This window comes from Lytechinus variegatus, chromosome 6 (assembly GCF_018143015.1).
Source record: "Lytechinus variegatus isolate NC3 chromosome 6, Lvar_3.0, whole genome shotgun sequence".
In the NCBI taxonomy this organism is placed as follows: Eukaryota; Metazoa; Echinodermata; class Echinoidea; order Temnopleuroida; family Toxopneustidae; genus Lytechinus; species Lytechinus variegatus.
In genome coordinates, this window is record NC_054745.1 from 37,873,871 (window position 1) to 37,887,787 (window position 13,917).

A 13,917-nucleotide genomic window follows, 5' to 3' on the forward strand; every position below is an offset into this window, starting at 1 on the left:
GCGGTGCGCTGGCATATATTACAGGGAAGTGGGAGTTGGATCAGATTTCAGTGCGATTTGCTCTGTCTTTTGTGGGTTGAGTGGTTATTTCTGCTCTGGCGAATTATGCATGTTTATGTATATATATAGAGAGAGAGAGATTTCATCCATTTATGTGCTATGCCTTCAACGTAGTATCTACCCCCGTATCTACCATATATCGGCACAAGTAGGTCAGACATCACTTAAAAACGTGTAGATGGGACTAGAAGCTGCAAGGTGATAATAGAGATCGTCTGTACTCTTAACATATATATCTCGCTGCGTGTTATTCGACGGTACGTATATCCATTTACTAAGTTGTCATGCGTGTAAGAACATAATGTTCGTCTATAACGTGCCTGGATGTATAATAATTTGCTCCTTTCAAATTTGCTATATCTATTATTTAGATCTGTTTATTTTGCTTAACATTAAGGCATTCTTTAAATACGATCGCAATATGTATATATATATATATATTAATGAGGCATAGTGATAATGCATTGTAATTAGTTCCATATTTTGAAGTCCAAATTTTCGACGTTAAATACACGTCTTATTCAGGGATACAAAAGCTCACAGTATCTGAACAATGCATTACCACTTTGCCTAATTAATATCATCTATATCTAACACGCAGAATATAATATATATATATATATATATATACCGGATAAAACATTTGGTGTTGTTTATACCGCTGTCGACTCGACATGATATACACATGAATTATATTTTTTGGCATACAGGCCTACGACTTTATCAAACTGACTTTTGAAAATGTTTAACGTTTTCAGTGTCTGCATTTGTTTTTGCTTTAATGCCTATTTGGTCTGACAATGCTGCTATCATTTTGTCTCCATATTTAGTGTAAAATTATATGTTTTCATTTTCAACTAGGTCTATATATCTCCGAATTTCTGTTTTCCCAGTTTGGGTATTCAGGTCACGATGGGGTCACAATCTAGTCTTCCTGAGGTCGACCTGTCTGATAAAACGATCGTCGTAACAGGAGCTAATACAGGTAATATAATATTTATAATAATACACACACACCCACCCATACACACCCACGCACACACACCCACACACACACACATATATATATTTGCGATCAAGAGTATTATTATTAATGATTCATTTGTTTAATCATTGTTCTTGTTTTTTTATTTATTTCATTTTTCATTTTCATTATGATCATTATTGATATTATTATTATTATATATAACATCATATATATATATATATATATTTATATATATATATATATATATATATATATATATATATATATATATATATATATGGTATTTTGTACTATTCGTTTGTGGATTATATATATAATATGCTTCTTGGGTGGGGGCCATTTGAAAAACAAATATTTGGCTTGAACATTTAATGCCCTTTTATGTACTTATGTTAATTTGTGAAAATTCAAATATCTGAATATTTCCTTATAGTCAAATCTGACAAAGAAATAAATGAAGAATAATATAATTTAAACAACAATCAATAAATAAATATTGAGTGGAAGACATCACTGACACTGGTTACTGACTCGCTCATTTGCGAATAATTGTTTTGTGTACAACTGTTCTATGAAAAAATAAGTGAATATTTGAGTTGTCATAACTTCCCTATATTTTCTTCCCACTACGATATAATTCACAGTGTTTTGCTTGTTTGATTGTTTTCATTTATTGGACGTGTCCTTCAATTTTGTAGCAGATACATGCATTTATATCATATCAGCAGGTTATTTATCCCTTTAATTGTGTTTTATCAGGAATCGGATATGAAACAGCAAAGTCGCTTGCACAGGTGGGTGCTAAGGTCATTCTAGCATGCCGATCTGAACCTAAGGCACAGGAGGTGAGGAGGAATAAATGGTTTCCTGAGAAGTACTATATTTCATATTTCGAATGAAACTGAGAATTGATTTGAAATTTTAAACATGCTAAGAATAAAACTTGGCAACGCTTTCAGCAGCTGTGTCATATATCTCTTTTCTACATAAGTGCATGTATGAGGAAAGATTGTAAATGTTTTCCTTCAACGCCCTTACCTACCCCAACAAAGAAAAAAAATCAATTAATTAATTAATTAAGTAAATAAGATATTTGAATATGTATAGCCCTTTGCATCGCAATTACAAAATTATATTCTGCAAAACCTAAATTTGAAATCAGTCTGCACAGGTTTTGTTTTTATCAACTCATTTCTTGTGTGTGTTTTATTGGTGAATAAAGTCAATCTCAAATTAATCACAATATTTACAGTTGATCCATTCTTTTAAACAATCATAATTATAAAAGTACCAACAATATAATCAATTAATTTAAACATGGTAAGATGACAGAATGCTAAGAAAAGCCCTTAAAAAATAAATTTTGTCAATATTGACGTTGTAACATTATTCCTGCCGTGTATCAATCTTAAAATTGGGGAATAGCTGAAAATACATAGTCTCAGTTCTTATACCTTCCATGTTAAAACAATCTGAGTAATAAATCATCTTTATCATGTTTCATAAATTTCATAATTTTTTGAACGATTACCAGATATTTTGGTCTTTTTGATCTTATATAAAAAGAATTATACTATTCATATTTAAAGGCATAATTTTTCGAAAATGTCTATTTTCAGGCTATCGAACGAATGAAAAAAGAACATACTGAGGAGAAAGCAGATCCTAACAAGCAGAAAATAAAAATAAAGGTAAGATATCTGTAAATTTGAAAAAGGTCTCTTTGTATCTTTACTTATTTTTGGTGAAAATAATGAAACATATATCAACACATATACTTTACTTTAAGTAATATGGGTTATAGTTGTTGGGTAAAATGTGCTTTATGTCATCTAAGAATGAACGTGCTCTTTGTTACCCTCAAAACATCCGTGTGCACTTTTAACCAAAAATAGGACAAAATATTGCCTAAGATTTGAATATGGCCTACTATCATGTAAGTTTTCCTTGAAGTCGGAGTATATGATTTATTTATTTATTCATTTTATCATTTATTTATTTATTTATTTTATTATTTATTTATTCTTTCCATTGGCATATGCATCAAATGATCTCATACAGCGACAAATGTCACCCGTGATATCATTCTACCAATCTAAAATTGACAATACATTAGGTAACTGATAATACGCAACATATAATACAATTTTCTGAAACAATTTATAATTACACATTTTCTTTTTTTCCCTGTAGATATTATTTTTAATGGTCTAAGCAGTATGGAAAACAATAGATCAAATCATTTTTTTTTATTCGACTTTCTGTCCTTCTTTAACTCAATTATTTTTTTTTACAATTTGAATTTCTCAAAATTCTAGGTCGATGATCTCAGCGTAGAGTTCATGGCTCTTGACCTTGGGTCACTGCAAAACACAATGGCATTCATAGAAGCCTACAAGAATACAGGGCGCCCTCTCCATGTTCTTATTTGCAACGCAGGTATTATGTGGGGACCAGAAGGTAAGTAAACGAATATATGTTTATATATATATATATATATATATATATATATATATATATATATATATATACATCAGGAATGCAAAACAAATTCACGAGTGATGCACTTTTTACAATGCCAACAATTAAGTTCTTTTATTCACTCTCCAAATTTTCGGTAGACCTCTACCTTCTTCAGGGAAGATTCGTGAAAATTTGGAGAGTGAATAAAAGAACTTAATTGTTGGCATTGCAAAACTGCATTACTCGTGAATTTGTTTCGCATTCCTGATATATATACATGTATATATACTCGTTATCCTTGTGCACACTCAAATGAAATGTTTGCAATGCATTTGCCAAGCTTGCAACATTATCTCGCGTAATCACGTCGTGGCGCGCTTGGAGAATTTTCGTAAAATGAGTCCTCTACTATTAATTTAGGATTTTTAGGGTCTACAATTTGTCATTTTGCACGGCCTGCACAAAGATCGCAATGTATGTATGCAATAAATCCTGCAAGTCCACACTCTAAAAAAGGATTGGTCAAAATGACTAATCTGTTTGTTAATATGTGTCCGACTGATAAAATTGGTCAAAAGCAATCAAATTATTGGTTCAAATCGACCAAAATTTTGGTTGATATTGACCAATTTTATCGGTCGGACACATATTAACCAACAGATTGGTCATTTTGACCAATACTTTTTAAGAGTGCAAGAGTCTTCATTCATTTTAATTACACTATTGGTATAATATTAAGCAGTAACCTTCCATTTTGGTTCGGCAAATGTCTGCATTTTTAAAAATCAGTGTTCTATTGACCTTTTGTGGTTTTCAGATTCGATTCACAGAAGTGCCTCTGCTCGGCGCTCGGCCGTATAAATACCGTACAATTTTGGATGTTAATCTGTTCTCAATGACAATTTACATTTATTTTGTTAACGTTCTGTGATGATTCTTATTTTGTTTGTAGCAGTTCACCGAATTGTTGTGTCACATAATCCACACGTAATTCGTAGCTAGATTTGAAGGTTTTTTCATGAACTTATACAAAATGCTTACGTGATAGCGCGCCATATAACGTGATCACGTGGGTAAACGTTGCGAGGCAATTCGCCAAGATCCAGGGGGCAAAAAGGTAGGAAAGGGAAAAGAAAATGTAATATAACATACAACATTTTGAAAATTTCGTCAAAATTTATCACAAAAATCGTGTTCAAAAAGTCAAAATTGTTGCTCGCTCCGCTTGTTCGCAGCATTTTAGATGATTCACACAATGAGCTGTGTCTAGCACCCTTCTTATTATTCTTTTGGAAGGAGACTCATGGCGCTGTCACGAATTATGAAATAAGTTAATCAATTAGACCAACATATACTGTAAAAACTGTGGTGTTCAAACTGACACCAATAGGTGTTAATAGAGGACCACACCCTGAGGTATTACAATTACACCCTAAAGATTGAACGTAACACCAAATAGTGTGAATGTAACAACCAAAGGTGTTGTAATAACACCTATAGGTGTAAAACTAACACCACCAATTTAACACCAGTGTAAAATAAGTGGTGTGGTCCTCTACGTACACCGGTTAACACCACAATTTTTGCTGTGTACCCTTCTTGTATGCCCCTTCATTCAGAGCTGACGTCAGACGGGTACGAGCCTCATTTTCAGATCAACTACCTGTCTCACTTTCTTCTCATCTTACACCTGTTACCCATCTTGAAGAGCTCTGGCCCATGTGCTCGAGTCGTCTCGGTGTCGTCTCTGATGTATCGCTTTGCTAGCTGGAACGCCGCCGATCTCCAATGTCTGAAGAATAGTGACAGGGGCAAACGATACGCTAACTCCAAGTTATACCAGGTACATGTACATTGTAAGAAGTATAGAATTTATGACGCGCCGATAGACCAGTTCGTAGTGACTTCATATAGTCAAATGACCTTTCATTTCTTTCATTATGATAGGCAGATTTCAAAGCAAGATATTACTTAAAGTGATTGGTTAACATTGGTTTGACTTTTAGAAAATCTGAGTTAGAAGGTCACACTTGTCACCTGTGCCTGTGATATGTTACAAAAATGAAGCCCTGAAAAAATTGCGTTCGAAAATAATTATTTAGTGCTTCAAAAATTGAAATATAAAGTGACCGGAAACACCATCTTAATTTTATCCCATACACTTATGTGTATTATTTAGGCGTCTATAAGACGCCTATTTACAAAATCGGGGTTTGCCCTGTAGTTTTAGCTTTTCATTCTCAATAATGGTTGTTTTCAGGGTTTATTAGTTCTAATACATGCACTTGTACACATGTTTCATCTTGGTTTGAGAATTTTTTAAATCGGCTGCTCACAAAGTTAAACAATACCTGTAAGCATGCCTTACATATAGCAGGATAAATAAATTGAATGCAGGTAACTAGAATAGCAAACAAATGAACGCTCAATAATGGTATTTTGTTGCGTGTCTAATTTCAATGCATATTATAGCATGCTGTACAATGTACCTGGCAAACTGAAGTACCAGTCGTTCGTGGACGCATTGTTTTTTTTTGTTATGTAAATGAAAACCACAATTCAAAAGAATATATGAATAATCAAGACATCAAAGTTGGTGCTTATCTCATTAAATGTTAAACTACCATGTCACTGTAGTACCAATGACCTTCCGCTGATCATGCGCAGAATCTATTGATCATGCGCAGAGTGGAACTGCGAACTGGCTTATTATAGTTGCCTGTTCAATGGCGCACTTATACCCCGGCTTTAGCTCCAGCTGCTAAAGGCGCTTGATGAATTCAAAGAATTAATCCTGCCGGGTACTCATTCACTTCACCTGGGTTGAGCGCAGCACAATGTTGGTAAATTTCTTGCTGAAGGAAAACACGCCATAGTTGGGGTTCGAACTGACGTCCCTCTGATTGAAAGATGAAAGTCATAACCACTACAACATGCAAGATCTCACCACTTTCTAATGATAAATTTTATAAAATATCCATCAATAATTAAAGCGGAAATCAACCCAAATAAAAACTTGTTTTTATAAGGAAAAGAAAAATCGCACAAGTTGATAGGTGAAGTTTTGAACAATATTGGACAAACAACAAGAAAGTTATGAATTTTTTAAAAGTGGTAAATATTGGTGATCACTTTACCAATGGAGACTTCAAATTGGCCGCATATGTGATGTCATAGTGATGTAAGGCAAGGACTACTCTTCCATGGACTTCAATACATATTATGGGTAAAATGTCCTTTTTCCCCAATTTTTTTTTTCAAATTATATTTTTCTTTCATGAGGATATAAAACAATATACTACCTGGGTTGTATTTAGATTACTGCCCCGGGGGAATGGGTACTTAGGAGAAAATCACAAATCCCTGATAATAAAGTACATGGCCTATGGGAAAGTTGTCCTTGCCCCTTGTCATAATTTACTAACCCAGTTGCCAATTTGAAATCTACATAGTATTATTGATTTCAGTTTTAAAGCAGTTAAAACTTTTTTACTGCTTGGCCGATTTCTTTCAAACTTTCACCATTCTGTTTAATTTATTTTTCTCCTTCCCAACACAACTGTTTAAGGCCAAGGCTGGATTCCCCTTTAATTTCATAAATATAACAATCGTAGTGCTATAAATTATCCTTTATTCCCAAAATAATTAAAGAGAAAATCAATATATTTTAAAGGTCCCATACTTTCGAATAATATCTCAATACACCTAAACCGTTTTTAAAAGCGAGTGAAGTCCCATTTGTTGAAACGTTTGATGCTTTTTTTTTCTCTCTCTCTTTTATCTTTGTTAAAATATATTTTCTTCTTCTTTTTCATTACCCGTTTGTTATTCATTTGTTGATACGTTTAGTTTGTAAAAGGAAAGTACTATCTATTTGCTTTAAGTTTGTACATAAGGGTCAAACGTGTTTTACAAGGGTTCTGGCTATTTTTGTCTTTCCCATTCCCTAAAAATGTTCTTATCTTCTTATGTTTATCTGTGTAAGCCCTATGATACATTTACAATATCATGTACATGTTGTTTTATTGTGAATGGAAAAAAAATGTGTCTGTCACATCGGGGCCGGATCCTTCCCCCGGATCCGCCTAATATTTCATACCAAATTAATCATTCATGAAATCACTTCAAACTTAAATTTGTTCAAAACCCATTTGCTTACATCTTTGCGGATGTGCTTTCAAATTATCATAAAAAGGCCTGTATTTTTTAATATGATATAATACAGGTGATGCACATGTTCTCATTGGCTCAAAGGTTAGAAGGCTCAGGGGTCGATGTATTTTCGCTGCATCCCGGTGTCGTCAAAACAGAACTCACAACCCGTGAGGGACAGAGTGTTCCGGGGCTAACGAAATTTTTCGTTCGCAACGGAGGAAGTAAGTCGATTACATTTTTGGGAAAGCGTGTATGCGTGTTTGCATGGATCGGATGCGTGTGCCCTTTAAAGCAACAATGGCAATAATGAAAATTAATATACGAGGCGAAATGAGGAAGCAGGCTCGACGTCAAAATATTTTGAGAAGAGGAAAGATGATCTGACTTTGACGTCTTTAAAAAAAATTAAAATCATGACTAAGGGGTGTAGATATACCAGGCAGACCTCTCTTTTATACTTATCTTCGAATCCTTTCTTCGTTTTTCTCCACTTTTTTCTTTTGCCAATACTAGAAAAATCATAGGGGTCATTTGTACCCCCTTCCCATGTAGAGTCGCCCTGATAAGGTCATCTGTTGTCTGCAGAATGTTTCCAATCTTACGGGGAGTTTTTGGTAATTTTTTTAGACTTCATTGCACAGTGATATTTTGTTCCCATGGTTGAATGAAATATGAACCTTAACTGGTCATATAGGTTGATGACTACCTTTTTAAGCCTTAGCTTAATTCGCAGTGGTATGAAATGTTAGCGTTTGTAATTTAAAAATCAAATATAGAACGTTGGTCATGTTGGCTGACTAGTTTCCAACTAATACGAGCGTCCACGGTTATATGAACAGTTGTAAATGGTGATAGACTTGTTTCCAAAAAATACGAAAGTCAGGGATTATTTGAAATACGAACATGTAGGCTTACTTGTCATTAGAAGCTATGAAAAACCTTCCTTTAAGTCCTTAATGAATGAAGTGTCCACGGTGATAATGTATATGAACATTGATCAAGTTGCTTGACTTGTTTCCCGTTTCAGTCTACGAATGTCTTCAGTTGTTACCTAGAACACCTTTATAATAGAAGATTACGTGGGGGGATATGATCTATGACACACTGTATAAAGCAATAAAATCAATATAAAATGTTATGTTTTTATTTCAGGAGACCATAGTCTAGTTTATTTTGCAACTTTTTTTTTTATTTTTTTTTATTTAAGTTTTTATTGAAATAAATCATAACAATCACAATATATACAAATGATTAGCATGATAAATAAGCATAAGATCATGAAACATTACAATAAGAAAAAGGCAGATATAAGATTATAATTATCTAAAAGTTTTCAAGAGGGAAGCGCCGAGATAGAAAAAAAGACCGCCCTGAAGAAAAGGAGAACAGAAGCCAAAAAAGGGGAATCGGACTAGAATGAGGACAGGCAGCTGAAGGATCCCCGCCCCAATTCTCTCTCTCTCTCTCTCTCTCTCTCTGCCCCCTTTCACTCTTCCTTCACTCGTACACACACACACACATTAGAACATTATCCCCGTACAAACACAAATATCTTTGCCCTCCATCCTGCATACGACACACACACAAACACACCCTTGTTCACATAAAGAAAAAGGGGAGGAAACCCTCAGCCACGTGGCTCCATCCAATCCAAGATCCTGCCAAATATGGACCATCAACGTCATAAATTTGGAAACACTTTGCAAGTTCGAGAAAAAGGTCAGGAGGTCAAACATTCTCCAGAATACGCCAATAAAATTTGTGCCAAAATTAAATTGTTTCAAAGTTTGAAATAGAAAATTATGAAAAACACTATCAAATGCTTTCTCGATATCAAGTAACAAAATAGTTCCAGGGATATCATTAAAATCAGTATATTCAATAATGTCCAAAATAAAACGAATATTACGCCCAATATTTCTTCCCTTCATAAAACCAGATTGGGCATTGTGTATAAGGGAGTGTAAAGAACGCTTCAAACGAGTTGCTATACATTTGGCTAAAATTTTGTAATCTGTGGTTAATAATGTGATAGGTCGATAATTCTTTATGAACAAAGGATCTTTATCTTTTTTAGGGAGAAGGGTTATAACTCCATTTCGTTGAGAAGACGACATAACACCATTCTTTAATGAGAATTGGAAGGAATCAATTAACATATCGCATATATCATTCCAAAATACAATGTAGAATTCAACTGGCAGGCCATCTAACCCTGGGGTTTTGTTCATTTTCATTGCTTTAACTGCATTATACAATTCACTTTTGGTAAGAGGTGTTTCCATCAACTTCTTATCTTCCTCAGAGAGTTTTGGAACTGAAATATTAGCAAAAATTGCCTCATTAAAATCATCATCATCTACACCTGAATTATTATCTGGTAATGAATATAAGTTGGCATAAAAATCATGTATACATTCTAAGATCTTTGTGGAATTAGTAATCAAGTTTTCCTCATTATCATTAAGCCTATTTATATTTTTCCTCTGCCAGGATCTGTTTTCCAAATTACAAAAATATTTGCTACTTTTCTCACCTTCTTCTAACCATCTAACTTTAGATCTGATAATCAAACCTTTAGTTTCAAACTCATATACCTTATCCAATTTATCTTCAAGTTCCTCCAATTGTGAAAACAAGGGGTCACCAGCTACATATACATTATTTAATAATTGTATCTTAATTTTATCAATATCAGCCAATAATTTATTTTTTTCCGAATTTCTTTGTTTTTTCATACGTGTTGAGTATTCTATACAGACTCCTGTAATGAAACATTTAAAGGTATCCCAGATAATGTTGTTGTTACATTGAGTGTCTTGATGAATAATTTTAAATTCCTTAATTTTATCCTTAACTAAATTAATAAATTCAGTATCAAAGTGTAAATAATGGGTATTGAGTTTCCAATAACCTTTACCTTTCACTGGTTGATTATCATTAAAATCAACAGAAACAATTGAGTGATCTGACTGGATCCCTGGTAAAATCTGCGATTTCTTGCAATTATCCAAAAAGTTATTTGACACTAAAATGAAATCTAATCTGGATAATACTCTAGGGGACTTTTGATGTCTAGTGTATTTTTTCAAGCCTGGATGGAAAGATCTCCACACATCACATAAGCCATATTCCTCTATTAATACAGAAAGCATTTCACTAGTTTTAATATTTGAATGGTGATCTCTAGAACCCTGATAATCAATGTCATCAATAACTGTGTTAAAATCACCGCCTACTATTATGAATTCATTATCGAATTTTTCAAGTTCTGCAAACACTTTTAATAAAAAGTCTGGGTCATCATTATTTGATCCATAAACATTTACTAATGTGATAGGGAGTTCATTTATTATGGCATTTATAATCAAAAACCTCCCCTGAGGATCCTTAAAAATAGATTTAATATTTGTATTTAATGAGTTTCTTATAAGAATGGCCACACCTCTACTATTCGATGCAAAACTAGCAAAAAAAGCTATTTCACCCCACTGGGTTTTCCACAAGTATTCATCATTAAAATCACAATGGGTTTCCTGGAGAAATACAATATCAGCTTTAAGAGAACGCAAGAAATGAAAAACTTTTTTCCTTTTAACATAATCTTGTAGCCCCCTACAATTAAAAGAACTGAGCTTAATAAACATTATTTTTTAAGATACACCCTATTCCAAAACCATAGCCACCATAAGGAATACAAAATAGCACAAAAAAGAAAAGGTACATGAATGTTATGCAATCTGCCATTACCAAGGACGTTAAAAAATAAAAATAAAAAATAAATATATACATATCATTAAACATGAAAAAAATAAAGCAAGGCAAGCACAAGATCAAACAAAGGGCTTCAAATAAAAAACACAGCCCTGTGTATGAGTGCTAAATAACCTATACCAACTGAGATCAAAACAGTAGTACACGTACATATAACACTCCCTGCCCCCAGCCACTAGTATCCGACACTCACCGGTGCCAATGGAAGGTGTCGTGTACTACTGCGACAAGGAGAGGTGATACACCGTTTATTTTGCAACTTGAAATTTTTAGTTTTATGTCGATAATGTTATTATCATTATTATCATCATCATCATCATTATTGTTATTATCACCAACACCACAATTGTTATTGTTGGTTTTTTTTATTTAGAAATGATACGGACGCCGTTCGAAGGTGCTCTGACGTCACTCCACGCAGCCGCGGACCCGGCGTATGACAACAAGACCGCGCTTTATTTCGAGAGCTCAAAACCACACAGTGTCAACTCGACAGCAAGGTATGTTACATAGTTATATTAGTTACTTTGCTATTTAGTTAGTTTTATGTAAACATGATTTATCAGGCCGGTAATAGGTTGCACCGCAGGAATTGGCACCCCCTGCTTGCATCATGGCCATTGGATGAGAATGGGATATATCTAGCTAAAATCATTTGCGTAGTATGTTCTTTACTGAGCTAAAGCAGGGATTATCATAAAACATTAAACATTGAATTTCTGCTCCATTACGGTATATAGAAATCAATAGCATCGTTTCTAGTATTGGTGTTCCTCAAGGTTATGATTTGGGACTCGAATTGTACTTACCACTATACGCGTCAGGTCCGTTGATTTCTCCAGTACATAATGTACTCCCATACAAAATATCGAGGTTTGACCTTAGAATTCAGGTCTTAGAGTATACAGTAATAATAGCATCAATAAAAATAATAGGGCCTTTACATAATCTAACGTTCTTGATAAGATTAAAAAACGTTTTTTTTTATTTCATTTTTCCCACAGAAACAAGGACAAACAAGAGATTCTCTGGAAGTATTCCCTAGAATGCCTCAGCGACCATATCACAGACGAAGCAATGAAAGTATTCACATCAACGTGATGCGCTTTCATTCTATTTTGTCTAATAAAGAAATAAATTTCGAAAGACAGTTTAATACCCACCAAAAAGGGACTATTGCCTCGTCTTGCACAGAGTTGTGATTGATTCTATTAACCATGATGTATATTCATACATTCAACGTTTTTCTCGAAAATTCACGGTGCTTTTCTTTGATTACAAAGGACATTCATTGGTTACAAAGGCATTGTGCAAATTTCCTGTATAAAAAAAATGATGGATTTCCATAATTATAGTTAAGGTTGTTTCGGATTAATCTTAATTCTTTGTACAACGGGATGCAACTGTTTCGAAACCAACAATAAGTCCACAAAATGAATGATACTTTTTTATAAAGTTATAATCAGCACATCGTGAGCTTTAAGATGATATGCTTTGTTTAAATTGAAGACAAACTTTAAGAAGAATAAGAACTACTCTTTGCGTCGGGCCAATTTTTATTTTAATTTTTTTTAACACCAAATAATAATTTTGGCTGTTTATGGAGAGCTTTCCGTTGCGACTTACTGTGGGTGTTGGTAAATTGCCAATCCATGTATTGTCAACTCAATTCATCTCATGGTCTACCTTCATTTAGTCTAATGCCATTCCGTCCACCAACATTTCTTCTAACAACCATTCGGTCCAATCATCACTTCGTCTAATAACCAGTTGGTCTAATACCCATGTTCTTTTCATGCATTTCGCCCAATTATCATCCAATAAAAACCAAGTGATGTATGGACTAAATAGCTATTGGACCAACTGGTTATTAGACGAAATGGCAATTGGACCATGTGGATAGTGGACGAACTGATGATAGACCAAATGATGATAGAAGACGAGTTTGTTATTAGACGGATTGGCGTTAGGATTGGAAATAAACCTGGGTTTTGTGTGGCGGGTCACAAATGTTGTTTCGCGATAAGTGTTGGCCTTGAAAGAGAAATGTCAGAGATGTCACAAAGATGACAACCAGATCCCGCCTTATAGCACGAGTTGCATTGAGTAATGCATTATCAACAATATCAAAATGAATATGACTTATATTTGATATTTGTAAAGAGGCACCTGCCTACAAGATTTCAATCTTTTAGGTTGCCTCTTACCATAATTATGTTGATTTATAACATGAATGTAGAAATTGTAATTATTTGGTGTATTTACATTATCATGTATGCATTCTTATTTTGCATTGTATCTAAATATTTTTATATGGAGAATAAATAAAATTTAATTGAAATGTATGTAAATCAAATGTAATCGTAATATATACATATTCCAATGCTGCTGAGTGTGATGTATTATCCGCTGGTACTCGCCGGAAGGTGTAATAAACTATGTTGCGGTATGTCTTGTCAGTTATTTGATAGATTATA

General features: G+C 33.8%; 1 protein-coding gene across 3 annotated transcripts; it reads left to right on the forward strand.

The window, feature by feature from the left end:
* LOC121417433 (retinol dehydrogenase 12-like) lies at nt 1-13,888 on the forward strand. 3 transcript variants are annotated; one of them, XM_041611147.1, is made up of 9 exons: nt 1-317; nt 922-1,045; nt 1,808-1,893; nt 2,668-2,739; nt 3,367-3,508; nt 5,131-5,354; nt 7,737-7,887; nt 11,814-11,940; nt 12,445-13,888. In XM_041611147.1, exons 2-9 carry the CDS (start codon nt 973-975, stop codon nt 12,539-12,541), a joined length of 972 nt encoding a protein of 323 aa, XP_041467081.1. In that variant the 5' UTR covers nt 1-317; nt 922-972; the 3' UTR covers nt 12,542-13,888. The 3 variants fall into 3 exon arrangements, with proteins under 3 accessions (XP_041467081.1, XP_041467079.1, XP_041467080.1); XM_041611145.1 differs by having other exon boundaries at nt 954-1,045; XM_041611146.1 differs by having other exon boundaries at nt 967-1,045.
* The last annotated feature ends 29 nt before the right edge of the window (nt 13,889-13,917 follow it).

Bases quoted from the DNA above. Each gene is read 5' to 3' on its own strand.
- LOC121417433 (XM_041611147.1), top strand. From the start codon at position 973: ATGGGGTCACAATCTAGTCTTCCTGAGGTCGACCTGTCTGATAAAACG. The intron at 2,740-3,366 runs GTAAGATATCTG...TCAAAATTCTAG, and splicing joins AGCAGAAAATAAAAATAAAG to GTCGATGATCTCAGCGTAGA. The intron at 11,941-12,444 runs GTATGTTACATA...TTTTTCCCACAG, and splicing joins AGTGTCAACTCGACAGCAAG to AAACAAGGACAAACAAGAGA.